Source organism: Myotis daubentonii, chromosome 11, assembly GCF_963259705.1.
Source record: "Myotis daubentonii chromosome 11, mMyoDau2.1, whole genome shotgun sequence".
Lineage (NCBI taxonomy): Eukaryota > Metazoa > Chordata > Mammalia > Chiroptera > Vespertilionidae > Myotis > Myotis daubentonii.
Window position 1 is genome coordinate 54,190,862 of NC_081850.1, and position 27,441 is coordinate 54,218,302.

The 27,441-nt window shown below is 49.0% G+C and overlaps 2 protein-coding genes across 4 annotated transcripts in view; one reads left to right on the forward strand and one right to left on the reverse strand.

The window, feature by feature from the left end:
* The first annotated feature begins 3,367 nt into the window (after window positions 1-3,367).
* POLR1E (RNA polymerase I subunit E) lies at window positions 3,368-16,767 on the forward strand. Of its 2 annotated transcripts, none has more exons than XM_059657367.1 (12): window positions 3,368-3,541; window positions 4,161-4,264; window positions 5,497-5,573; window positions 7,818-7,903; window positions 9,043-9,101; window positions 10,164-10,308; window positions 12,012-12,119; window positions 12,741-12,837; window positions 13,267-13,400; window positions 14,276-14,357; window positions 15,345-15,476; window positions 16,431-16,767. In XM_059657367.1, the coding sequence occupies exons 1-12, from the start codon at window positions 3,466-3,468 to the stop codon at window positions 16,588-16,590; spliced, it is 1,260 nt and encodes a 419-aa protein (XP_059513350.1). In that variant the 5' UTR covers window positions 3,368-3,465; the 3' UTR covers window positions 16,591-16,767. The 2 variants fall into 2 exon arrangements, with proteins under 2 accessions (XP_059513350.1, XP_059513351.1); XM_059657368.1 differs by having other exon boundaries at window positions 3,414-3,541; window positions 4,114-4,264.
* A 3,382-nt stretch (window positions 16,768-20,149) lies between these two features.
* The window catches only part of FBXO10 (F-box protein 10), a 36,879-nt gene continuing 29,587 nt past the window's right edge, over window positions 20,150-27,441 (reverse strand). For both annotated transcript variants that reach the window (XM_059657366.1, XM_059657365.1), the window contains 4 exons: window positions 26,510-26,779; window positions 24,247-24,560; window positions 23,055-23,236; window positions 20,150-22,041 (listed from right to left, as the gene is read on the reverse strand). In XM_059657366.1, coding sequence (XP_059513349.1) covers window positions 21,867-22,041; window positions 23,055-23,236; window positions 24,247-24,560; window positions 26,510-26,779 — 941 coding nt within the window. In that variant the 3' untranslated portion in view covers window positions 20,150-21,866. The remainder of the gene's footprint in view (window positions 22,042-23,054; window positions 23,237-24,246; window positions 24,561-26,509; window positions 26,780-27,441) is intronic.

Here is a 27,441-nt window from a genome sequence, read left to right on the forward strand (position 1 = left end):
AGAAGTTGATCTCTCACGTCGTAGACTTTGGAAAAAATAAAATTCCAAGAAGGTGTTTAGGTTGAATTAGCCGAAATCCAGGCTGCAAACGTTGAACCAACGCTATCGCAGTTGGGCCCGACAGCGCCCCAAGTCCAGTGCGAGGCGGGGAGAGACGGGGGTCGCTTCTCGCAGCTCTGGCGCCGGAGGACTGACGGGGCTGGGCTTCCTACTCACACATGCTTCACATTTCATGCCGTGGGTCATAGAAGCCTACAATCTCCAAAACCAACTTCCTCCAAAAAACCCACAAAATTAGACGCGTGGCATGATAGCGTACTCTCGTGGGACGCTGTCAGAACAGAGCAAGCCCCCGAGATCCCAGGTGCACCCTCGGAGGGAGGGTCCGAGCCCTGAAGGGAGACTGGACAGGGAGCTCCTGTTCGGGAGCTCGGCTTGGATCCGAAGACAAGGGCAGGCTGGGGAACACCTCGGGTTTCTAGAGGAAGGGAAGGTGTACACTTTTAAAGATCTCACTGCCTCAGAACTTAACACTAAAATATTATTAGAGCTGATGCATCTGTACAGACGTTATAGGTTGGAAGTATTACCATTTGGGGTTTCTTTCTTTAAAGCTTCAATGAAGTCTGATGGTCAATTCTGTTCTCTAACATTCCCTGACATTGTATAGCCCTTACAGATATTTTATTGCCACATTGGGCAGTAGAAGAAAAAGATAAAAGAATGCTGACAATAAGCCGGGTGGTGTGAGAGGTCTTTTCACATGTGACCCTTACAAAAATGCTGTGAGCTAGACATTATTCCAAATTTACAACCTAGCAAAGATGTGTATATTCAGTACTTAGGAGTACTATAGGCCCTCTCCTATATTGTTGATGGAAGTACCAATGACACTGCCTTTGAAGATAACTTGATGTCAAAATTTTAAATATGAATTCATTCCCTCCTAACTGGAATAACTTTCTAGAAATGTATTCTGAAATGCACAAATTAACCTAGGTGAAATACACAAATGTGGGAAAATATATAGGAGGTTGTTGATCACAGCTTTGTTAATAGAAAAAAAGAAAAAGAAAAAGCTGAATGTGCATCCACTGAGGATTACCAAAAAAATGATATATGCATTTTATGGCTCCTTCATTACTAATGACAAAGTAGGATTTATCCCTGGAATGCAAGGATAGTTCAATACATAAAAATTGATCGAGCCCGGCGGTGTGGTTCAGTGGTTGAGCATTGACCTATGAACCAAGAGGTCACTGTTTGATTCCTGGGTTGCAGGCTCAATCCCCAGTGGAGGTGTGCAGAAGACAGCTGATCAATGATTTTCTCTCATCATTGATATTTCTATCTCTCCCTCTCCCTCTCTGAAGTCAATAAAAACATTTTTTTAAAAATTGATCGATTCTAGGAATTTACTCTGTGGAAATCCTCACACAAGTGTTCAAGGAATTCTCTGTAAGAAGTTTTATTTCTGCGTGACTTAAAACAGCTAACCCCGTGGGGCGGGGCCTAAATATCCATGAACAGAGATAAAGAAGTCCCCACCTGTCTGTGGAGAAAAATGTGAGCACAGCAGGTGGCCGAGGACAGGGGCGTGGTAGCCCAGGCTTCCTCACCTCAGAGCTGCCTCCTCACCCTGGAAAACTTTCCTCCACAGGCTGCGGGCCGCTCTGACCTCAGTCCCAGCTAAGGTCTCCCATGTCAGGGCTTCTTGGTGTTGCTAGACTTCTTCTTTGGTGACTTTTTGTTTATTCTGAGAAAAACGCTTAAGCCCCGGGGCTGTCGGTTAGAGAAATTGTGAAGATACATCCAACATCCTATTTTAAAATTAAATATTTTGAAACAGTGAGAGAAAAAAATGATTGTTATACCACATTAAAAGAATGAAGGGGGGAAAAAACCCATGATCATCTCAATTAATGCACACAGTATTTGACAAAATTCAAAACCCTTAAAAAAAAAAACACCACACACTCAACAAACAAGGAATAGAAGGAATCTACCTCCACCTAAAAAAAACCCACAAAACTATATATGAAAATCCACAGCAAATATTATATTCAATAGAGGAAGTCTTGAAGCCTTTCCATTAAGATCAGAAACAAGAAAAGGATGCCCACTTTCAGCCCTGGCTTGTTTGGCTCAGTGGATAGAGCATTGGCCTGTGGACTGAAGGGTCTCAGGTTTGATTCCGGTCAAGGGCACATGCCCAGGTTGTGGGTCGATCCCTAGTAGGGGGTGTGCAAGAGGCAGCTGATCAATGATTCTCAACATTGATATTTCTATCTCTCCCTCTCCCTTCCTCTCTGAAATCAATAAAATTACAATTTTTTTTTAAAAAAAAGGATGCCCACTTTCACAACTTCTATTTTACAGAATTTCTAGCTAGAGCAGTTGGTCAAGAAAGAGAATAAAAGGCATCCACATTGGAAAGAAAGAAGTAATATCTTTTTGCACATGATAGGATCCTATATTTAGAAAACCCTAAAGATTTTACAAAAATCTGTTAGAACTAATAAAATTCAGCAAGTACCAGGCTACAAAGTCAACACACAGAAATCAGTTGCATTTCTATATGCTTAAAATGAACCATTTCAAAAGGAAATTATGGCCCTAGCCGGTTTGGTTTAGTGGATAGAGCATTGGCCTGCAGACCAAAGGATCCTAGGTTCGATTCCTGTCAAGGGCACGATATTTCCCTCACATTGATATTTCTCTCTGTCTTTCCCTCTCTCTTCCACTCTCTCTAAAAACTTTGAGCCTGCTAGGCCCCTCCCTGGGTCCATCCTTGAATGGTTGATTGGGCCACAGATGTATGCATGCCTAGGCCTGAGGAATGACCATGACTGGGAGCTGTTTGCACCATTGTGGACGAAGCTTGGACTTACGGACGGATGTCCACAGGTGTGCGTGGAGGCCCTAGAGCAACTGCTGTCTGCCAGCTGCCACATTTAGTTGGGGCTCAAGGTGTGCCTGTCAGAGAATTCGAAATTTGAACTTGGCCTTTCAGGTTTTGGTAAGACATACTTGTCACCGTAGTAGAGGCAGACCATACCCTATCTAGTCCGTGCTGAGCAAGAAGAAACCCCACATGATTATTGGGTAGAAACTGCAAGACTTTAGGAGCGTCGGACCCTTGTCCCCCACAACTCTTAAAGGCGCAGGCGGATGTTGGGTCGATCAGGTGTAGCGCCTCGGAGAGGCAGGCCAAGGCTAGGGCGATGCACTAAGTGGACACCACGCCGCTTCGCGCTGAGGGGCGGGGCGAGTGATGGGCGGGGCGGGATTGGCGCACCGCCCCGTTCAGAGCTGAGCGCGGAGGGGGCGGGGCCTCGTGGGGGCGGGGCCACGCGGCCGGCGACGTCCCGCCTCTTCCGGCCCACCGCGCTGCCTCCGCGTGTGACAGAGGCGCTAGTGGCTGAGACTGTTTTAACTCCTGGGCTCGGCGACCGGAGAGGGGCCATGGCGGCGGAGGTGTTGCCGAGCGCGAAGTGGCTGTACTGCGGGGAGCCCGACGAAAGCCAGAGAGCTGTCCTGGGTAAAGACTGCGGAGCTGGAGCAGAGCCCCCCATGACTCCCCTTTCCGTCTCGGTACCTTCAGAGCCCTCCCGCCGGCCCCTTTCCCAGCTGGGCCAGGACTCTTCCCCCAAACCCTCATCCCCTACCCCTCACCCACTGCCCCCCATCCCCTGCCTTAGTGCCCACCGCTACTTTGGTCTCGGCCAGAGCTCCCCCGTCATCCCACCATCTTTCTGTTTCCACCTTATACCTGGATGAGGACATCCCAGTCAACGCCCTCCCCAAGGGATTTACCCAGGATTATGCCATGCCCTCATTCACCAGGTCTTAGAACTGCTCCATTTCCTCATCTCCACTGGGCAGGGATACCCCCTGTTTCTCTAGGTCTGGACGAGGCCGCCTCAGTTTGCCCCCTTCCCCTAGTTTTATTCCCTCATGTCGCAGCCCCTCCACACTCCCCTCACCCCCGCATCCCCGCTCCCCCGTGGACCAGGGGCTCCTTCAGTCCCACTTCCGGTCGGGACCTTGCCATCCTCAGCCTCCCATCACTCCTTCCCACGCACAGCCCAGTTCCTCCTCCCCATTCTGCAGCGTGATTCTTTCTGGTCGCATCTCATTCTTGGGCTGGGACCTTACAGTTCAGTTCTCCAATGGGAAGCTGCAGAACCCAGAGAACATGCGCTTTAGCTTGTACAAGAACAAGGACGCCGCCAATCCCAGGAAGAAGAGCCAGCGGATCCTGGTGAGTGCTGCAGTGCCCAGTTGCCTCCACTCTGCAGGCCTCCGCAGGCCTCCTGGGTGTGGTGGATGTGGGAGTGAGTGAGAGGAGAAATGGGGGGAGATAGCAAAGGTGCCTTTAAAGAACTCTTCTGAGCCTCAGCAGGTTGGGGTGGGGGGGGGGGCAGGCTCCATTCCGTTTCGTACTTTTGGTGAACTGATGGCCTTTCCTTCATAAGTTCATTCAGCAGCATTTATTGAGCACCTTCTGTGGCCCTGTGCCCTAAGCTGCTAGGGAAACAGCTAAAACAGACCTGGCCCCATTCTGTGGGTTTCTCAACCCTGGCGAAATTGACATGTTGACCCAGGTAATTCTTTGTTGTGGGGGCAGCCCTGTGCATCATAGGATGTTTAGTAACTTCCCTGGCCTCTACCCACTGTATGTCAATAGCACCCCCGAGTTGTGACAACCAGAATGTCAGACATTCCCAGATGCCCCCGGAAGGGGGATTTCCTTGGGTTGAGAACCACTGCTCTAGAGAGTTCTTTGAGATTTTACCACGCATGGTATAGAGAACTCTAGCGAGGTGAGAACTGGATGCGAGGGGCACTCATGCAAGTAGACAAAGCTCAGGGCCCGAGGGAGGGAAGGTACAAGGCAGAGTCTAAGTCTCTGCTTGCCAGAATGTCTTCCTGGGGAGGGTACATGGAGCTGAGCTCTGAAGGATGGAGGAGGGTTTGACAGCGGAGGCTTAGTATTCTGGGTGAAGCGGATAACGAGGACGAACATAGAGAAACAGCAAAGGTTGGCTGTATTTGAGGAGTGAATTGGCCATTTCCATGGTCCTACTAGTAAGAGCATAAAAGGAGCAATCGTGGGAGAGGTGGGCAAATAGGTGTAAGAAGGGCTTGGACTTCCAACCCTGGAGGTTGCCTGCAGGATCATTTGATTGCATGTCTGTGAGTGAGGGGAGCCCAAATGCCTCTCTCCCAAGTCCTGTGGTGCAGATTCCCCAAGAACTTTTCAGACCAACAGGAAACCAGCACTGTCTGGGGCTTCCTTTCCTAAAGTCCTCTTGTCTTTCCCACACGGGCACCCAGATTTACTGAGCGATGGTGGGGCCCGATCGTCTCTCAGAGAGTCTCTAGTTCTAATCCACTGTTTGGACTCTAAAGCTTTGGGCAAATGTGGGAAAGAGGCAAGATGCTTAATACCTTTCAACATTGGTTGTAATGGAGCTTCTCTCTGCATTTTAGGCAGCTGAAACAGACAGACTTTCCTACGTGGGAACCAATTTTGGGACTGGAGCACTCAAATGCAACACTCTGTGCAGGTAGGGACAGGGGACGGGGCAGCTGGAAGGGGAGGGGATGGGAGGGGAGTGGCAGTGGCCCTGGCATTGTGGTTCTCAGCCTTTAAGGGCAGTGGGAGGCCTAGAGAGGTTTACCAAGTTTCTGTGTTCCCAGGCTCAGGGACCTCACACCAGCATGTAGACTTGATTTACTTATTTTTTATTTTTTTATGTAGACGTTCTTGAAAAGAAAGTTGACTTGCATTTGTTGAATTTCCTAAAAACCTCATTTATTTGTAGTATTCTTAAATTTTTTTTAAAAAAATCAACACTAATAAAAGAGAAAAATGGTAATTGGCGTACGACGATACCCTTTTCATTGGCTAATCAGGGCTATATGCAAATTAACTGCCAACTAAGATTGGCAGTTAACTGCCAACAAGATGGCGGTTAATTTGCATATGTAGGCACAATGCAGGGAGGTGAAAGGGAAAGCAGGAAGAAGCCCCCTGCCACTGACAGTGATTGGAAACCCAGGGGGGAGCTAAGAGCTGGGGGGCAGGGCAAAGGCGGCCCTGGGGCCGCCTTTGCCCTGCCCCCCAGCCATGATCGGAGAATCAGGTGCCTTTTCTACCCTGGCCAGTGATAGCAGGAAGTAGGGGTGGAGCCAGCGATGGGAGCTGGGCACGGTCGAAGCTGGCAGTCCCGGGAGCTAGGGACCCCTTGCCTGGGCCTAAAGCGGAGCCCACGATCGCGGGGCCGCTGCAGCTGTGGGTCCCCGCTGCCTGGGCCGGACGCCTAGGCCAGAGGCGTTAGGCCTGGGCAGGGGTGGAGCCTGCAACCACGGGGAGCTGGAGGTCCCCTGCCCAGGCCTGACACCTCTGCCAGAGGCCTCAGGCCTGGTCAAGGGGCCGATCCGGTGATTGGTGATCGGAGGGTGATGAGGGTCAACCCCTCTGGCCGAGGCATCAGGCCTGGGTGGGGGGCGGAGCCGGGGATTGGGGGGATATGATGGTCCCCTTGCCCAGGCCTGAAGCCTGGGTCAGAGGCGTCAGGCTTGGGCAGGGGGTGGAGCAAGCGATCAGAGGGAGATGGGGGTCCCCTGCCCAGGCATGATTCCTGGGCCAGAGGCCTCAGGCCTGGGCGGGGGCCAGAGCCAGTGATCGGGAGGAGATGGGGGTCCCCTGTCCAAGCCTGATACCTCTGGCGGAGGCGTCAGGCCTGGGCAAGGGGCCGATCAGGCGATCGGAGGGTGATGGGGGTCTACGCCTCTGGCCGAGGCATCAGGCCTGGGCTGGGGGCAGAACCAGTGATGGGGGGAAATGAGGGTCCCCTGCCCAGGCCTGTCACCTCTGTCAGAGGCGTCAGGCCTGGGCAAGGGGCCGATCTTGCGATTGGAGGGTGATGGGGGTCAACGCCTGAGGGCTCCCAGTATGTGAGAGGGGGCAGGCTGGGCTGAGGGACACTCCCCCCCCCACACACACACACCCAGTGCACGAATTTCGTGCACCGGGCCCCTAGTATAGAATATATGATGATTATTGCCAAAAATTTGCTTTAGGACTAACTATGGGAAAAGGATTTGGTAGTGTCAAAGGCTCTGGGGTTTCTGTCTAGCACTGCCTGCTGCTAATTGGCTGCCTTTGGGCAACTTTGCCCTTCATTGATTCCAAATCTCTCCCTGCCCCATGCCCTCCACTCCCCTACAATGACGATTGCCCAGCCTGAACAGTCTATAACTGGCTGGGGCTGGCATAAAGCAGAGTGTCCCTGTGACGGTACACAGCAGTAAATCACAAACAAGGCCCTTTCAGAGCCCCATTGAACCACCCTGGTAGAAGTCAGGTTAATGAGTATACGCTTAAAACTGTTAACACTGCATCATCCCTTTACAAAGATTCTCCAGTTCAGACTGGCCTGCTTCCCACAATCACCAAGGCTTTACTTGTCCTTGCCCCCCCTAAAATTTATGTGTGCTGTAAATTCTAGTGTAATTCTGCATTCTTACATCCCAAAAGGGCTTGCCACTGCAGCAGTGAGCCCAAATGTGATCAGCTAACAGAATCACCTGTCACTCCCCCCCCCCCCCCCAAGAACCACATCATGAACCCTCCCCATGCAGAGAATGGCTGCTGGGGGATTATTGTTTCTTCTGAGCGAGTGGTGCATTCCAGGTGTACTGGGGCAGAAAGAATGTTGAGAACTTTTAAGCAGCGAAAGGGACGTTGTATAAACAATGCCATTTGAATAACCCATTGTCACTGGTATTATTCCTTCTTTACTCAGACACTTTGTGGGAATTTTGAACAAGACCTCTGGCCAAATGGAAGTATATGATGCTGAATTATTCAACATGCAGCCACTGTTTTCAGGTAGGTCCCAATCAGGGCTCAAAGAAATGCTGCATGCTTTAGGTTTGCTGAATGCATTGGTTTGAATTTTTTATTTTAAAACATATTTTATAGTTATTTTTAAAAGGGTGCCTTTCTGTTTGTTTTGTTTTTTATTTGAACAAGTCTTTGGTTATCCTCGTTGGAGGATATTTTTTCCATTGATTTTTAGAGAGAATGGAAGGGAAGGAGGGAATGGAGCGAGGGGGAGGGAGGGAGACATTGATGTGAGAGAGATACATTGATTGGTTGCCAAACACACGTGTCCCAATTGGGGATTGAACCTGCAATCTAGGTATGTGCCCTGACCAGAATTGAGCCGGCAACTTTTTGGATGATGCCCTTGAGTTCCAAAGCCCATCTGTGAGTTTCCTAGGGGACCATAGTCTCTAGGCTAAGAATTCCTTGCTTTGCAAACAACTGTAACTATATTTAAAATATCCAAATGGCCGAAACCGGTTTAGCTCAGTGGATAGAGCGTCAGCCTGCGGACTGAGAGGTCCCGGGTTCGATTCCGGTCAAGGGCATGTGCCTGGGTTGCGGGCACATCCCCGGTGGGGGATGTGCAGGAGGCAGCTGATCGATGTTTCTCTCTCATCGATGTTTCTAACTCTCTCTATCTCTCTCCCTTCCTCTCTGTGAAAAATCAATAAAATATATTTAAAAAAAAAAATAAATAAATAAAATAAAATAAAATATCCAAATGCTCTTGTTTAAAGACACAAAGAAAGTTATTCATTAACTTGTTGATTAAACAAATCTTTACTTTGTAAGTAAGAAATTGCAAATATTGGTTTATTATATCCAGCATATTGACCTGGGGCAAGCCATTTAATTTGGAGGCCTAATTTTTCCTTATTGAAGAGGCTGGGCCAAATGGCCCCTTCATTTGACTCCTTAATTCTCCAGATTTCCTAAGTGTATACTAAAGCTATATACTAAATGTTCAGTACACCCTCATGTTCAGCTCTGGGAAGTCCTGGAGTAAAGAAATCTGTTTTTCTTAGATGAACTGTTAAACAAATGAATACCAAGCACTATTGCTATCTGTAGGCCTTTCAGATAGCAAATCTTTCAGTTTGCTTTTCCCCCCTGTTTTTGTTTGTTTTGTGTTTTGATAGATGAATCAGTGGAGAGTGAATTGACACCAGAGAGTGAGAGCAAAACTTTTAGAGATAAGGTAAGTGTGATGGAACTGAGACGTGGGACGTTAAGCAAGTTAGGCCCTGGGTAAGGATTTCTCCATCAGTAAAATGAGCTTGTTGAACACAGTGTTCCCTCGCTGCTCCCAGCTCATTCGTTCTGGGGTTGTCTGGACAATTTTATACCTGCACAAGCCTCATCAGCATCATAGGGAGCAGTCCACCTATATGGGGTAGCTATACATGGCTCTGTACCAATCAATGTTTTGAACTGGTTCTCTGAGCTGATAGAGGTGTAGCATAACACATGTTTAAAATTTAATACAAGTTTCAGAGAATATTGATTGTAGCCTGGATATTTTCATATTAAAACAAAGTAAACTTTAGGATTTTCAATGTAGAATGTTCCTAAAAAGCTCATCTCACCTCAAGATGGCAAATTGATTGCATTTGCAGTGCTGCCTGGAGCACTGTATTGCTGTATTGAGAAGGGGTGTGAGGCTATCTTCTGGCTCAGAGGGAAAGAGTGAGTGCTCTGTTAGCAATAGCTGTCATGGGTGTAGGATTGAGAAAATGTTAAGCTGCATGCCACAGATTTATCAACCCTAATTCTAGTCAAATCTTTAATATATATATATATATATATATATATATATATATATATATATATATATTTTATTGAATTTTAGAGAGGAAAGGAGAGAAAGAAAGAGAAACATTGATGTGAAAGAGAAACATCAATTGGCTGCCTTCAGTACAAAGCCCAACTAGAAATAGAACCCACAACCTGAACATGTGCCCTGACTGGGCATCAAACCAGTGACCTTTCAGTGCATGGGGCGGTGCTCAACCAACTGAGCCCACTGGCCAGGGCAAGTCTTTACATTTTACAGATGAAGGCTGTTGATTTGTATATGGCCCATTCCTATTTACTAGTACAAAGCAAGTTCTCCAGATCTGTTGATATCATTTGATTCTTGTAACAGCTATAATTCAGCCCAATTTATAAGCTCAGAGAGGCTGACAGTTTCCGATAGTCACATAGCTAGGAGGAGCAGTGCCTAGCCTGACGCCAGTGATCAAATTTGTCTCTTGCACAGATGGACTCTTGCATTGAAGCCTTCGGTACCACCAAACAGAAGCGGGCTCTGAACTCCAGGAGAATGAACAGAGTTGGCAATGAATCTTTGAATCGTGCAGTAGCTAAAGCCGCAGAGAGTATTATTGATACAAAGGGTGTGACCGGTAAGCATCTGGAACTTGGGGTAAGAATCTGCTCACAGAGACAGTTTTCTCTTCTCTTGAGATCTTTTACCCGCCCCAGTAGATGGAAATGATGGGGGTTAGGGCTGGATTTCTTCCTGTCTCTTGCTGAGGGCCATTGCGGGAACCAACTCAGGAGGTACTAAGAAACATCTGATGTGGTCTGCTCTCAGGGAGCTCACAGTCCTGGAGAGGAGACAGGCCAGGGAATGGGTATGTGCACACTATTCCTTGGTGCCGGGGTTACAGCCTGCAGGGCACAGAGGAGAGAGAGGGCTTCAAGTCTGTACTGGTCAGTAAGGCTGGTGTGATGGTGAACTGAGCCTCTGGAGACAGTGTTTCACTTTGGGGTCAGTGGGTTTTTTCCTACTAAATTCCTTAGAAGCTTGAATATTTAATTGTATTATTTAAAATATATATTTATTGTTCAAATACATTATACGAACATAAGAGAAAGTTTACATAAGAACAGTTTTTCTATTAAAATGGAATTTCAGTAATTTTTGGAAAATCTTTCCATACCCTATAATAATAGAAATATTTTCCATGTTTTTGTTCATACTTTCATAATTTTATTTTTGTGTCTAAAGCTTAATGAAGAATACTTTTTTGGGCATATGGTACAGACCTAATTTTATGTTTTCCAAATGATGAGCTAGTTCCCAACTCCATCCTTTCTTTGCAAAAGAGAATTTAAGGCGGTTCGCCTATAACGCTCCCAGAGCTGTGGAAGCATCGAGCTCCCTGCTGCCGGCCCTCCGCCTGCCGCCACCGTGCCCTAAATTAAAAGTCAAATTTATCATTTGCCACATTCTGAGTTGTATTTTGTCCCAGCATTCCGCGGGCTCTCGATTATAGTGGCCTCATCTGTTTATTGTCTGACAGGGCAGATTCATCCTCCCCCACCTCCTTATTTTTCACAAACGTCTTAGTTGCTGGAGCAGGCTTTTTCTTCCAGGCAATCTTAAATATTCTTTTGTCAAGTTCCTTCAAAATACAGTTGAGATTAATATGGGGAGAATCAACATCTTTACAATATTATATTTTCTCATCCAGGAATACAGAAATATGTCCCTCTGTTCATTCAAAGACATATTTTAACGTCTAAGTAAATTTTTGAATATTTTTGTTCAGTTTACTTTCAGCTATTTAAGGACATTTAAAAAGAAAAATAATTCACCTATTTTCTCGTCATTCTACCAGAATAACTATTACAATTTTCCTGTTTTCCCCTCTGTCTATATGCATACTTAATTTTTACATGGTTATTTCTGTGTGGTAGTTACAGTTTTAGAATTTGATTTTTTTTCATAGTATGTAGAGAAATTTTCTGGAAGTTAAGCCATTAAAGGCTATTTTTTTTTTTTTTTTACTATCCCTCACTTTTAGTTTCTCGTGTTGTATTGTAAATATTAGCCCACCTCTCTCCTGACTGTCCTGCAAGTTACTTGAGGGGATACCACGTGGATGCACCTTCTCTAGGGCCCAGTTCAGTTTGTGTCATGAGTGGACATCGTGGTGCTGGAGCTGTCAGCCTGATGGGAGATCTGGCCTCATTGGCGGGAGCATTCAGATTAGAGGTTTCTGGGCTGGTTATGATCCTGTGTGCACAGGTTGCAGAGCGTGTTGGGGAATCTGATGCTTAACAGGGTGATACTCACACTGACTCTTCCTTTACTGAAAAGCTCTGGTCAATGATGCCCTCCACGATAACTTGCAAGACGACTCCCTCTGCCTTCCTCCCTGCCACGCGGATGCAGCCAAGCCTGAAGACGTGTACAAATTTGAAGACCGTATCCTTCTTCTGGTGGAAATGCTACCTTATTTCACAAGTTAGAGTGTGCGCACGTGATGGCACAGCCAGGCTCTCTGAGGGGTCAGTGGTCCCATGTCACTCACAGAAGCTACATCCTGACCTTTGCAGTTGCCCAGTGCTGTTGCTGGGAAGTCAGCTATGCTTCCTGACTAGCTGAGGGTCCTGCTCCAAATCAGCTTCTCGGCCCCTGGGATTCAGACCCATTCCTCAGCAAAATGCCGAACATCCACAGCTCAGCCCTGTGGGGATCACTCTGAATAGTCCAAATATGACTTTAAGTCAGCCAAGGCCCAAAGTCTAGGGCAGACTGGTTTTGTAAAAGGAAGGATTGAAATGTAAAATTCCCTACGTGTGGGTCCAATGAGATGGAAAATGCTTACAGTGGCTTTGTGATGAGAAGGCAGGAAAGCCCAGACAGGGAATGAGGTCTGGGCTGGGAGCCTGGAGAGCTGAGTCCCTGAGCTCTGCCCCGAGTGCTGTATGATCTGCCCCTCTCTGAGCCTCAGCTTTCCCACCTCTAAAATGAGGCCTCTAGAAGATGATCTAGCTCGTCAGATGTTTCCATCTTGGTCAGATTGTGCTCTTGACCAGTAACTGGTTCTTTCCCCTGCGGAGTATGAAGCTCTTCGGAGCCCATCTGAAGCTTTCAGGAATGTCACATCAGAAGAAATACTGAAGATGATCGAAGAGAACAGGTACTCCGACTTGGGCGGATGGAGTGTCTGAGGGAGTAATGTTGGGACACAGCAGTAGTCAGACATGGAGCAGCCCTTTGGGTATCAGTCGTTGAGGATCACTGTGTGTTCAGCATTTGAACATGAACGAGCCAGTGTTTTCAAGAATGTTGGGGCTTCTAGACCGGTAGTCCCAAGGCTGTGGATGGCATTCAAGGGAGAGAGTTGGCCTCTGAGTGCATGGAACCTGTGGCTGTGCAGAGGGTGGCGAAGCCTTATCGTTGGGCTGGGAGCTAGAGATGGACTGTGTCCCCCAATGTTATGCTTGGCATTGATTGTCTCTGGGGAGCCCAAGTGCTGGCCTGAGAGTATATGTGAGGGGTACCAGGGGTGAGGGGTGACAGGGCCGGTCTTACAGCACACATTCTCCCCTCCCCTCCCTTGTTTTAGCCACTGCTCCTTTGTCATAGAAGCGTTGAAGTCCTTGCCATCAAGTGAGGAGAGCCGAGACCGCCAGGCCCGGTGCATATGGTTTCTGGACACGCTCATCAAGTTCCGAGCACAGAAAGTGATTAAGCGGAAAAGTGAGTCCGCGTTAGATGTTTGGTTTTAGTTATTTCCAGTTTGTTATTTGCCTATAATTCTTAGGCCAGAAGAAAATGGGAATGTGGGTCGGGTGTTTATTTTTAACGGTGTCAGTGAGATTCCTATTGGTACCACTGACATGCTGAGAGGACTCTGCAGGCTCTTCATCTCCACATGGGGCAGGAGAGGTTATGTGATTGTTCAGAACTGACATTCACCTCTGTTCTGCATGAGGCAAAATATACTATAATACCAACTGAAATTATAAGGGACTGTTAGACAAACAGCAGTCAAAGAGGGTGAAATTGGCCTTGCTCATGAAGGCTTATGACTGGTCTGTGTTGTGTCAGCTTATTTCTGACTGGGAGAGGAGAGAAATGTACCTGTAACCCCAGTGTCCCCTACAGCTAGAGCCATGGCTGCCACATCCATCCATCCAGAGTAGGAAAGGCAGCGGGAGGCACCTGGGGTTTTAGGTACAAGGTGTGTGCAGTTTTATCTCTGTGATTGGGCATCAGAGAGTCTGTTTGTTTTTCGGTACTTGGTTAATTCTTATGTTCACATTCCAATCTCCCCTGCTTTCCCTCTCCCTGGGCTTTCCCTACCATCTACTTTTTCTACATTTTATGAATTCTGTGTCTTTAGGCCTCATTTTTCTTTCTTGTTGTCGCCCCTTCACAAAGGTCTCTCGGGCAGTTTCATTTGACAGGAGCATATTTTCATTGGAAAGTGGCCATTTTGTTTTGGGGGCCCTGCTACTCTTGCCATATGGCTTTGTTAATAACACTGGCGAATTGTTGGCTTCTCCCAACTCATGGAGGACATGTGGCCTGAAGGTCCTGACAGAAAATGATCCAACTCCTTTGTGTTGTAGGTGCCCTGGGACCTGGAATTCCACACATCATCACCACCAAACTGCTGAAGCACTTCACCTGCGTGACCTACAACAATGGCAGGTCAGGGGGGTGACCTATTTGGCTTCTGCCAGTAAAGGAGAGAGCGGATTGGGGGGTGGGGAGAGTGGGGAGTAGGAGCTTGGGTGAAGGCCACATCCACAGAGCTACTGTGCTGAGGAGAGCACTGCCATTTGGGGTGGTCCTGGGGTCAAGTAGGTTTAGGAAACACTATACAGCACGTGCCCTCCTCCTCTCGGAGAAGTTCACATCCCCGGGGGATGCCCAGCAACAGAGACTGCCTTCACTTGACACGCTCCTTTCAGGGAACCCTTCTTACTGTCCACAGAGCTGGTGTTCTTGGACAGGCAGTGTTGCAGGAGAGGATAGGCCAGTGATGGCGAACCTTTTGAGCTCGGCGTGTCAGCATTTGAAAAACCCTAACTTAACTCTGGTGCCGTGTCACATATAGAATTTTTTTTATATTTGCAACCATAGTAAAACAAAGATTTATATTTTTGATATTTATTTTATATATTTAAATGCAATTTAACAAAGACAAATCAACCAAAAAAATGAGTTCGTGTGTCACCTCTGACACGTGTGTCATAGGTTCGCCATCACTGGGATAGGCCTATGTGGTGATTTGGGGAAGGATCCCCAAGCAATGCACCTGGGTTTCCTCCCGGCAGTTTGCTTGGAACGTGTTTCCTGCTCTGAGTGTGCTTGGAAGAATCATCAGCAACTGAGTGTGGGTGACTACTTTCCTGGCAGCTCTGCCCAGCAGGCAGGCAGACGCGAGGGTCTCTCACTGTGCTTGGGGTGGTAGGTGTGGCCTTCTCTGTCCCCCTTGGAGGGAGCACTGGGATTGGCTCACTGTTCCCTTGGGCACCTTGAAGGACAAGGAGTCACTTGAATTCATTTCTTCTCCCCAAGATGGGGAAGACATTAAGTACCTATGGGAACGGGTCTGGATGGTTTTATTTTGCTTTTGGAGAAATCATCTTCGAGTTTAATTTTTGGTCTCTTTTATTGTCACTGATTTTGCAGTTTACGCAACTTAATTTCCGATTCCATGAAGGCAAAGATCATTGCGTATGTGATCGTACTCGCCTTGCATATAAACGACTTCCAGATTGACCTGACGTTGTTACAGAGGGACCTGAAGCTCACTGAGAAAAGGTGAGCACACAGAACAGAAAGCTCGTTAGGATGCCTGGCTGTATGCCTAGTGCCGGAAAGCATGAGGCTCCATCAGGAGAACTGGGGACTTTAGTAGGAAAAGACCTGTGACTAGAGGACAGTTGTCAGTGAATGAATGACTGTAATAGATGAGGTCACACAACCCGGAAGGGGAGTTGGGCTTCAGACCTGAGCCTTCCCCCGGCATTCTGTCCCTGTGTGACCAGGCAGCCTCCGGTCTCCAAGTACCTTTCTCTGGGAGATTCTGTATGGTCCTGAGGGTGGAACCCAGGGGTGGAAGTTACAAGAACCCAATTTCATCTTAGCAAAAAGACCTTTCTCAGAGTCAGGTGGAGGGGCTGCCAGGTGGTGGGGCCGCTGTTTGGCAGGGATGTCACACTGGGGCTGCTCTTACTGGACTGGGAGGGTTGGCAGAGATGACCTTTCAGAAGGGATGCAGACTGAGTAGGAGCAGAATTCCCAGGATTCCGAATGATGGAGCCTGTAGGGGCATCTGACCCCCAAGGACCCTGATGTTCAGGAGAGCCTGTGAACACCGGCCTGGGCCTAGCAGTCCACAGAGGGATTATTCCGAGGGCTGTCCACCGGTGTTGCATTCTCACCCGCAGTGACGGTGCAAATCAGAAGGTACTTAGGGGCTGTTTCAGCACACTTCTAGCAAGTGTTCAATCCTGGTTGTAGGCAGTAAACCAAGTTTATTAACAGGAGCGAGATAGAGAACCTGGGTTGTAATCACCTATTAGGTATTTTCTAACGGCCGCACATGAAAATGAAATTGTCCATTTGAAGGCTCTCGGGGGGTCTCATCTGCCTCTCGTGGGGGTCACTTTGGGGATCTGTCTTCATCGCCTGGAGCACCAACCCGCCGCTCCCTGCCCCCTCCCTGAGCAGTGACATTGAGGAGACTCCATTTGCTTTGTGTGTGTTCCTCAGGATGCTCGAGATAGCAAAGGCCATGAGGCTGAAGATCTCTAAGCGAAAGGTGTCTCTGGCAGCCGGCGGGGAGGAGGAGCACAGACTGGGTACTCTGTGCATCCCGCTGCCTCCAGCCCAGACCTCGGACCGCCAGTCAAAGCGGAGGAGACTCACGTAGAGGTGTGCTTTCCAGACAGAAGCTTGGCCACACGACAGCCACTTCCTCTGTTCATTTCCATTTTCATTTTTTAAAGGGGGGAAAAGAAGCCTTGCTCTGGCATGGGTATGAAGCCACAAGCCAGCCTCTCAGTCATGCTTGTCTTAAGCAAAAACATAAAGTGACCACCATATTGGACTTTGTCTCCCTCCTTCAGTGTTGCTGTGATTATAAATGGCAGATGGTTCTTGTGTTGTTTCACATGTGGCGATGTGGGAGGTGGGGCTTGGGAAGCCAGAGCCAAAAGATCTCACAGAAAACAAATAAAACAAATTGTACCACATGATCTTAAGAAGAAAGGAGCTGAATACATGGGTAAGCTGTGAAGTTGTTAAAGGGGTGCAGGAGTGGGAATCAGGAGGTTGCCATCAGAAGTGCTCGGTTCAGAACACACTGCTGGGTTGCCATCCGGGCATCAAGAAACCACTCCACCCCACAACTGCTTGAATTCATGAAGCTGTGACTGGACACCGAGTTCAGCCACCCATGCTTTTAAGACCCACATTCCCACCCCCTTGCTGGTCAGCACAAGTAACCAAAAGATCAAGAAGCTGCTTTCCATGTTGCTTCCTTCTGTGAGTGCTTATGTAGGAACCTAATTTGCATCCAGAATCCTAACAGCAAGGGAGTCTTGGAAATAGGTTTCAGCTCTCCAGCTTCTAGTTACAGAAAGGCATACCTGAAGGAGACGGGAATGGATTCTGACTGCCAACAGCCTGTGTGCCCCAGGGGAGATGGAGAAGTCCGTGTCCTGAGGGGTGCTATGAGGAATGGGAATGTGATATGGAGGCTTGGGTATGTGGCTAACATGCAGACTCAGATCTTCAAGGCTTTTCTGGGAGCAGCTAAGGTTTGTGGTGCTCAGTGCTGGGGAGCGAGGAGCAGTGAAGGAAGGAAGACAGAATTCATCTCTGAAAATGAGAAAGGGGGAAGTCTATGCAGCAGCTGGGCCATCCATCAGGGAAGAGGGTGGAAATGAGTCCTAGATGACTCACTTGACAGGTGGTCCTTGTATTTCTTCGAGCTCTGGGATGCTGTTATGAGAGCCCCTTCTGGAGCGAGGCCATGCCTACAGTGTGTATTTTCCATGCTCTTCTCCGGTTTGTCTCATTCGTGTCTGATCCTAGGTAGTGGGCATTTGTAGCATATGTTGTCTCCTGCAGAGGTGTGAGCAGGCAATCTAAATGCCTCTTGTGTTTCCTGATCTAACCTGTTGTGAAAATCAAGTATGTGACTCTGCATTCCTGATCTGCCTCTGGGAAAAGAACTAATGTGCTTATAGGGTAGAATGTGTTTTCATGCATGTTTTTTAGATTCTGAGGGGCTGTCACTTGGAATTTCCAGGAATGACTGGGTCACAGCATGTGACCAGGCCTCTGAACAACCTCTGTCCCAGAGGAAGCAGCCTGTCTTCAGTCACTCACACAGAGCAGTGGTATCGATAGGGAAGAGTCTAGGATGGCAGGTACCCATCCTGGGTGACAACAGGTGTAACCTCACTAAGTGTAGGCAGTGCATTCCCAGAGGCTGAAAAGCACATTTCTGTATATAAGGGGCTTGTGGGTTGAAAGGCTCAAGAGGGTCCTTGTTCAACTCGAAGTAGTCTCCTGAAAGCAGCTAGCACAGTGCCTGATGCAGGCAGTGTATGTAGAATGAGTCATAGTTCATGAACTGCACCTTCTTTCCTTGGCAGGGCTATTCGGGGGTAAACACTTGCAGAATAATGGAATCGTATTTATTTTTTTATAGCTCTAAAAAACCATTTGTTTACTAATACATTCACAGTGGATACCTTGATCTCACCAAGTGTTCTGCCATAAGGTCTCCTGCTGTCCTCTTTGAAGACTTGCAGTTTGTAGCATAATCTTAACCTACGGGTGTTGGCTAACTGTAGACGTCCTGAAGGAAGGTCTCTGCCTGTGGCCCTGACTTATTGTACACTGTTAACAGGGATGAGATCAAAGAGGATATATTCAACACACTGGCAGAGGACCCCTTTAGTGTCTTTTAAAAACTTTATTTTGATATGTCATACTTAGAAAACAATTGCAAGAGTAGTACAAAGATGCCCTAACCGGTTTGGCTCAGTGGATAGAGCGTCAGCCTGCGGACTCAAGGGTTCCAGGTTCGATTCCGGTCAAGGGCATGCACCTTGGTTGCAGGCACATCCCCAGTAGGGAGTGTGCAGGAGGCAGCTGATCAATGTTTCTAACTCTCTATCCCTCTCCCTTCCTCTCTGTAAAAAAATCAATAAAAAATATATATTTTTAAAAAAAGAGTAGTACAAAGAACTTCTATATATCTTTTACCCAGATTCTCCAGCTGTTACTGTGGTGTCCAGCTGTGTGGGAGAGCAGGCCCTGCCCAAGGAACCAATGAGGCTACTGCAGAGCATTCTCAACTTCCCGGTTATTCCCCAACCACAGAAGAGCTGGGATGGGTGTTCTGGTCCACTACTGCCTCCAGGTGACTTGGAGGACCTGGTGTCTCTCAGCTGTTCTTTTTCTGCTACCAAAGCCCTAGGTAACACCTGTCCTACCTACGCGCTCTTAACCTTTGATGTAGTGAACTATCGCCTCCTGGATCTTAACCAGCACCACCACTCAGGGCCTCAATCCCTTCTGTTAAAAAATGGGTCAATAACTTCCCGAAGTCGGTGTGTAATGTACTGCGGGTGGAACAGGAGGTGGTTTTAGTGGCACAGGGATATATCAAAACACAGGTTTACACTGGTTAGACTAAAGGGTGGTAACAGATTCCCCCAAATGTCACGTTTCAACAAAAGGTTTACTTGCTTGGGGTATTGCGAATATCTTAATAGTCTGTTTTAGTATGAATTAGAAAACACTAGCTTTTCATTTATAAGTAGTGATGCAAACATTTCTTTTTAATTCGGCAAAGTTAAGTGTCGTGGATAGGATCCTGGAATGGAGAAAGGACATTAGGGAACAACTAAGAGAATCAGAGAAAACCACAGACTTTGGTAAATAATAATGTGTTCAGTATTGGTTAATTTGACAAATGTACCACACTAATGTAAGATGTTAGGGAAACTTGGGGAGGAGGGTAATATGGGAACTCTGTTCTACCTTATCTGCTCACTTTTTCTGTAAATTTAAAACTCTTCTAAAAAAAAATCTTTAAAAAGAGGGTTTAAAGAAGAATATTAAGTATTAACTTTCTCCTCTGGTGACATGTGATATAGCAAAAACTAAGATGCTGAGTAACTGAAGTTGGGAGAATGTGTTCCTGGGTCTGCCCACACCCGGGACTGCTACTGTTGATCTTCACAAAACCCAAGGGCGGGAGGCAGGGCTGCAACACCCGCTCCCCCCCCCCCCCCCCCCGCCCCCAGCGATGCACCAGGAAACAGACCTGGAAACCTGGAAGGACAGGGTGGGCCTGGGATTCCATTCCATCCCCTTCAGAGGAGGCCTCAGGAAGGCGAGCGGTGCAGTCTGCATCCAGCTGCCTGGGAACTCCAGCATATATCCAACCAAGGAAAGTCCCCCAAAATTCCCTCTTTTAAAATATAGAACTTTATTTTAGTTGCTGAGATTTTCATAAGCGCTTGGTTCACAGAAAAGTCATTTCTTACAAAATAATAAAGGCAGCATTTTGTACAGCGACTCACATTGGGGCCACCAGAGAAGTGCAAAGGACAGTGGGGATGGAAGAGGCCAGCGCCCTTGTGCCTAAAGTCCTCAAGAAGCCCGCGCTCCTGGCTCCCTCCAGCCCCCTCCCACCCTACCTGGGACCTGGGAGAGCAGCACCAGAGGGCCTGGCGAAGTAGCCTGGGGAGCCGTTGGTGAGGTGCACGACAGCGACCCCAACAGGCTGGTGAAGGCCTGGCGTGAAAGGCCGAGTGGGAGGGGATTGTTCAGGTAGAGGCTCCTGCATCCAACCCCGTTTCTCAAGCAGCCAGGGCAGGGTCTGAGCCCGCCTAGAACCTTGTCACTCACAGTACAGCGCAGGGAAGCCCTTTGGGAACTGGCCTTCCTCTGCCCACTCGGGCTACAGACCCTACCCCAGACCTAGGCTGGGTCCTGGGAACAGAGACAGTGAGATGGGGCCTATGCAGGTGAGTGGGACAGGGATGGGCCTGGAGACCACCAGGCGGAAAGTGCTCCGTACGGAGGGGCTGGGAAAGGACAGAGGGGCTGGGAAAGGAGGTGACTCAGCAGGAAGAGCTCTGCCACCTGGGGGAGGGAGTGCTCTGTGGAGATGGCAGTGTCTGAGCTCATGTGAATGGTGGGACCTGGAGAGAGGGAAGGGGAGAGCATGAGCCAAGGCACATAAGAGCCAGCAAAGGCAGCTGGTTGTCCGTGAGAATGCGGACACAGACGAGGGGCCCTAGGCAGCTGCACCTCTCCCAGGCTGGTGCCCAGGAGGGGGCGGCTGGTGTGGCTGTGCTTGTGGGATGGGAATCCTTGTGCAGCAGGCACCAAGCTAACGTCCTCCCGAGTTTGGGAGCTCCTGGCGGGTAGAGGGGAGTTGTGTGTCCCTGCACTGCCCAGCCTGGCACCTGAGCCACTGCAAGGAAGCCCCTCCTGTTCTCCACATGTCCCTTGTCATCCCTAGGTCAGCCTTTTAAGAGGGGCTCCCTGTCCGAAGCCCCTCGTCCATCACAGGCCCATGTTTAAGTATAAAACAATGTCCTTAAGGAAACCAAACTCAACTCCTCCAGCCCCTGCAGGCAGCTGGGAGGGCGTGTGGTGTCCTGGAGGGACAGAGAGGGAGTCAGGAAGGGGAAGTCCTGGGGCAGCTGTCTCCACCTCCCTAGAATTTCTCCCCTCACTCAGGAGTGAGCCTCTCCCCTGAGAGCCTGCTTGGGGTGTGTAAGATGCAGTTAGCTCCCTGTAACTGAAACAGAAAACCTGACCGCAGCTTCAGTACTGACTTTCCTCAACTCTTCATAATCTACAGGAGCTGGAGGGACTGGAAACCCAAGGTCTGTTCCTTTTTCCTTTGAGAAGCACTCAAGTGCCTTCCTACTGAGGGTGGTGGAGCTGAAGGGTTTTGGAGGTACCTTGTCCTTAGTCCCCAGGAGGCCTAGGAGCCTGCTTCCCAGGGGAAAGGGATCCGGAGCCTTCTCAGACTCGAAGGCTCTGCCATCCCGAAGGCCTCACCTCTTAGCTCAACTGCACTGTCCGCCTGAGCCTGAGAATGGTGTGTGGTTGTTGCTCCCAGAGTCTCTAGACGGCGCTCTAGTTGCCCAGCCCCGTGGCTCTCCATCCTCACAGGATAGTGCAGAAGATGCTGCGGTTGCTGTGGTACCCACCTTCCACACGGGCCGTGATCCTGGTCGCCATGGCCGTCACCTTCTGCCCACTGTGGGCTGCGGAAGGGCCTCGGAGAGAGTTTTCAAGGTGAGGGCGTGCTGGTGGGTTCATGAGCCGCCATGTATCAGACCTGGAGATGCAAAATGATACTGAGTGCTTGAAATCTGACCTTTCGCTCAAGCTCACTGGATGCAGGTGTTTACATCTAGATGTAGTTTTTGTGTCCCAAGCTGGTGACGCTAAAGGGCAGAAGTCCTGCATTCTAGTTCCACGTGTGCCTTCAATTCTGCATGTGATCTTGGACAAGTTCCCTTTAGCAGCCCTAATCTCCCCTCTTTATAAGGATCTGGATAAGATCAGTGGCTTTTTTTCTTTTTCATTTCCCCTTCTCTCCACTCCAGCTGTATAACCAGGAAAATTGACAGAATCTTTATTTACAATCACCACAAACTAGAAACTACAGCTGATGAATGGATAACCAGTATGTGTTATACCCATACAATACATCACAACTGAGCAAGAAAAAGAAGGAACGACAGATGTGACACCATTGTCAAATCTCAGGACATTCGGCTGAAGAGACTCAAAAGGCTACATTCTGTATGATATCTATATCTGTTTTAAATCCTCATCCAAAGATATGTTTTTATTGATTTTTACAGAGGAAGGGGGAGAGAGAGAGAAAAAAACATTGATGTGAGAAAGAAACATCCATCCGTTACTGCTGTACACGCCCCAACCAGGGATCGAACCTGCAAGCTGGGTGTATGCCCTGACTGAGAACCAAACCCGCAACCTTTTTTTTTTTTTTTTGGGGGGGGGGGGCGTGTACAGGATGATGCTCCAACCAACTGAGACACCTAGTCAGGGTTAACTAGATTTTACTAAGGCTCAGAGATTTTTGAGAACTTGCCCGAGGTCACATAGCCAGTAATTGGCAGAGCTGAGATTTGAAATTACATACCCCTTGCTCTGACAGCTTGTTTCCTCCCAGGCAGTCAAGTGCAGCTCCTCAGCCCAGGCCTTGATCTGGCCAGAGCCGAAAGCTGGCAGGACTGCAGGGAGCAAGGGCAGCCAGAATCACTGGGCCTGGCTTCTCTAGTGACCTCACCGAGGTTCTGGAAAATTGGTTTAGGCCCTTACTTTTTCTTGAAGACCAAGAACTTGTTGTTTTGCATGATGCATTCTCGATTGTTTGAGATCTGCTGAAAGATGGTCTTGTTGGTCTTTCCCTGGAAGAAAATGTTCTCCTGCACCAGAGCCTTGGTGCGGCCCCGCACTGCGATGCCGTAGGCCCGAAATGAATGGATCCGGTTCTTTATTACCTGGAAGAGGCAGACAGCTTGTCACACTGGTAGGGGAGCCAGGTAAGTGTTTTACCAGTTATAAAACGGAGGTAAGAGCATGTTGGGTCGGTGAGCAGTGAGCCATGGGAGCTCAGGGAAGTGATATCGAAGCAAACGGGGCGGGGGGAGAGGGGAGCAGGGAAGGCTTCCTGGAAGAGGTGATGGGTAAGCTATAGGAGTTTATCAGGTGCAGAGCAAGGTAGGGATGTTCCAGGAAGAAGAAAAAATGTGCAAAGGCCTGGCAGAGAGGGGAGGTGGTGCCAGAGGCCAAGGTCCACGGAAACCCAACTGAGGCAACAGCTTCCACAGCTCAGACTCAAAGCCAAGGACTTCTTTACTGCTTGCCTAAGTCACTAGTCCTGAAGCCACACAGCTAAAGAGGCCTTGGGAGCATGATTCACACGGGCAGGAACGGGCTCAACTTTGAAAGCCTAGCACCCGGCACAGTGCTTTGCATAAAAAGCAAGCTCAGAGCTCACTGTCCCACTGGGAGACAGACGAGCAAAGGAACATTTACAAAGCACCGTGGGAAGTGCTCTGTGAGGTAGGGGTGGGCATAAGCACTTTGAGTCCAGAAAAGGGGTGCCTCAATAGCCTGGGGGCTCAGGGAGGGCTTCCTGAAAAAAGCCATAGCCAAGCTGTAGGACTGAGAGAAAAAGAGGGGGAAGTGTCCTGGGTCCACAGGGAATAGTGTGTGCAAGGGCCCCGAGGCAAGACTTCTTTCCTCATTAAGCACCTACCACATACCGGGTCCCGTGTGAGATTATTCTGTGAGCAGAAATCTAGAACAGCCCTGACCTTGGCCTGGAGACCCAGAAGATACCCCAGGGGGCACCTCCACCCTAGCTTCCTGCTGGTAACTCTGATTCATCCTTCAGGGTCCAGTTATATGTCCCCTCTTGTGTGAAGTCCCATCTTTGTCTTCCAGGCTGAGAAGGCAAGAGAGCTCACACACACACACACACACACACACACACACACACACTCACCTTAGTGTCAGACCTGGGCAGCAGCTGCAGCCCGCTGCCCCGATTGCCAATGATGTCATTTTCGATGACGACGGTGCTGTCACCCTTGGTGATGATGCCGTGGCCTCTGTTGTCATAGATCCCATTGCCCCGAAGCTCTACCTTGCACTGGGCCTCGACCTTGACCCCACTCTGGCGGTTGCAGGAGATGCTGTTGTTAGCCACACGGGTGAGCTGGCTGCTCTGGGCTACAGTGATGCCTCTGTCCCCATTAGCGTGGATCACATTGGTGATGACGTGCAGCGCCTCACTGCTCTGGATGTAGAGTCCTGAGGCTGCAGGTGGAGGGGTGGGGAGCAGAGAAAGCACAGGGTGGTCCCAGGGTCAGCCCTGACAGCACCAGTCGGAAAAGCCTTCCTGGAGCTGTGCCCCCAGGAGAGAGGCAGGGAAGAGAGAGCAACACTCAGAACCAGCCCTTGGGAGCTGCAGCTTCCAAGCGGGCTGACACCCAGAGCAGAAGAAAACCTGGGAACATCAAGAAAATGCTGTTCCTCCTGAAATGAGTCCTCATTAAAGGTGCCAGGGAAATGGGATGCAAGATTCCGCAGGCTCAGCTGGTTGTCTCGCCCAGGCTCCCATCCTGTACTGAACGCCAGCTACGTCACAGTTCTACCGCCACGTGCACCTCTTGTGATGGAGCCTTCACCACCCCTTCCAACTCCAGACAGGCCTACCTGCTGGAAAGTTGTTGTTTTGTTTTCTTTCCCATACTGACCTAGAATCTGCCTCCCTACTGTTTGGAGAAATTTGTTTATATGGGAAATTCTATAATTTTTGAATAAAAAAATTGACTAAAGCAAGTAATATGTGTCTAAAATATGTCAGAAATTTTGGAAAGAAAAAGCTGTTTGGGATATTCGTAGAAAAAAAGCACAAAATGAGCGGGCTCAGAGCTGCTGACGTGGTCGGGAAGGGACAGCAGGGCAGATGGACTCGGTGAGGAGGAGGACTCCCAGGGACCTCCAGCCACCACCAGAGCAAGCTGGTCCGGGGCAGTGCGGGAGGAGTGTGGGGAGGCCGACGATGGGGTCACATGGGAGCAATCTGCGCTGCGAATTCAAATCTCTTGGTGGTACCTGCCTGTTGCTTCTCCTGCTTGGTTGAGAACAGCAAATATAAATGATGAATCTGTGAATACATGCAGCTTTTCCTGTCCTGCCCAGGTTGCCACACATTTCCCTGACTCTGCCACCCAGAGGAATGAGCTTACCAGGCCTGGTAACCTCTTTTTTTTTTTTTCTTTATTGTTTAAAGTATTACATATGTCCCCTTTTCCCCCCACTGACCTCTCCCTGACCATTCCCACCCCTAGCACATGCCCTGACTCCCCTACTGTGTCCATGGGTTATGCTTACATGCAGGCATACAAGGCCTTTAAGTTGCTCTCTTACCACCACCCCCCCTCCTGCCTTCCTTCTGAGGTTGGATGGTCTGTTCGATGCTTCTATGTGGTAACTTCTTTTTAAGCCTCTTTTTAACAAGCCTTCCTCCATTAGCCGCTCAACAGTGATTCTGATAATCAGCCCAGTTAGGAGTCCTGGAGTTAGATAACTCCACATTAAGTTTCATGTTTTTTTTTTTGTTTTTAATTCAATAAACATGAAATACCTACTATCATCATTTTTTTGTTAAATGAAAGATAACAGATTTAAAACACACTTGTTTTTCTATACAGCTAAGAAAAATCATTGCCAATTAAACCATGATATGCCATCAATTGCAAGACACATCTCATCCAAGATGTTAAAATGTGAAAAATGTGTCTCAGAATTGGTTAGCAATGTGCCCGCCAGGTGTGGGTTTGGCACTGCAGGGGAGAGGGCACCAACATGGGTGGGATTCTGTCTTTGCCTCAAGTTCACAGCCTATCAGAGTTGATGAAACAGCTCCAGACACAAGTCCCCCTAACACGTGCCGCTGGGGTGGGGAGGGCACGGTGCAGAGGAGGAGAGGGTGCTGGTGCGTCGCCAGTGGCTCTGAGGTCCGTGCTGTCCGGGCTGTGTGAACGGGAGGAAGGGAATTTCAAGCAAGAGAAGCAGCGTGAGCAAAGTCGGGGGCTGGGGGACAAGAAAGGGTGGATTCAAGTCCGGGGACTGGGGTATCGGTGAGTGGACAAAGGAAGTGGCCAGTGAGGCCGGAGGGCTGGAAGGGGAGCCCGTGAAGGGCCATTAAGGCGTGAGACCTCGACGGCTCTGGAGCAGGGGCGGAGGGCGAGGGGACTCACCTCCGTTGTGATTAATACTGTTGGACTCCACAAGCGCTATGGTGACGGGCTGGCGCAGCGGGTCGTCGTCCTTCTCCAGCTCGGGTTCCCAGAGGATGGCATCCCCATCCTCGCTGAAGCTCTCCTGGGCCCCATGGCCTCCAGGGAGCTCCCTGGAGCCCTCCTTCTGGCTAAACACCGCCACTCCGTACAGGCCATTGTAGCTGACGTGGTTGCTGGTGACGTGGGTCAGGCTGGACGACATCATCCACACACCACAGCCCTTATTAGCTGGGAGAGTGAGAGCAGCTGGTCACCGACACAGCAAAGGGTGACAGCCTCCAGCGTCTCCCACGAGGGGAAGCAAAAAGGGCACTGGCCCGGGCCACAGAGTCCCTGACTTGCTAAAGGCCTGGGACAAGTCACTGCATGGCTCTGGCTGCAGGCTCCTTCATACGAGAGGGCAAGTAACAGTCAGGATCATCTTTCAACTAGGATCATTCTGTCGGTGTAAAAGTGTTCTGAGAAACGTCAAGGCCACACTCCAGATCAGAAGCACAGGAGCCCATAGTGACAGGACCAAAGGGGTCACGGAGTTCATCTAGCCCCACCCCTCCCTGAAGAGACAGAGGCGGCTTCAGTTTGAACCTCAGCCCCACCACTTCCGAGTTATATGACTTTGAGTCGTTAATGGAACCTCTCCATGCCTCAGTTTCCTCGCCTTTAAAATGGGGTTAACCATCTATCTCAGAAGGCAGACATGAGGATTAAATGCAATAATGCATAGAAAGGGCCGTGCAGCATTGGGTCGGAACAAGTTAGCTGCTATCATGCTCACCATCCTCAAATACACAGTTCAGAAAGACGAAGGCTTTAACCCAAAGTCAGAGTAAGTGAGAACAGCTTGCTTTCTATGATTATCCTGTTTCTCCCCTATTATTTTCAGTTCTCTG

Excerpts from the sequence above, each read along its gene's own strand:
- POLR1E (XM_059657367.1), top strand. The coding sequence starts at position 3,466 with ATGGCGGCGGAGGTGTTGCCGAGCGCGAAGTGGCTGTACTGCGGGGAG. Across the intron at positions 4,265-5,496 it reads AGAAGAGCCAGCGGATCCTG|GCAGCTGAAACAGACAGACT; the intron begins GTGAGTGCTGCA and ends TCTGCATTTTAG. Across the intron at positions 15,477-16,430 it reads CTGAAGCTCACTGAGAAAAG|GATGCTCGAGATAGCAAAGG; the intron begins GTGAGCACACAG and ends TGTGTTCCTCAG.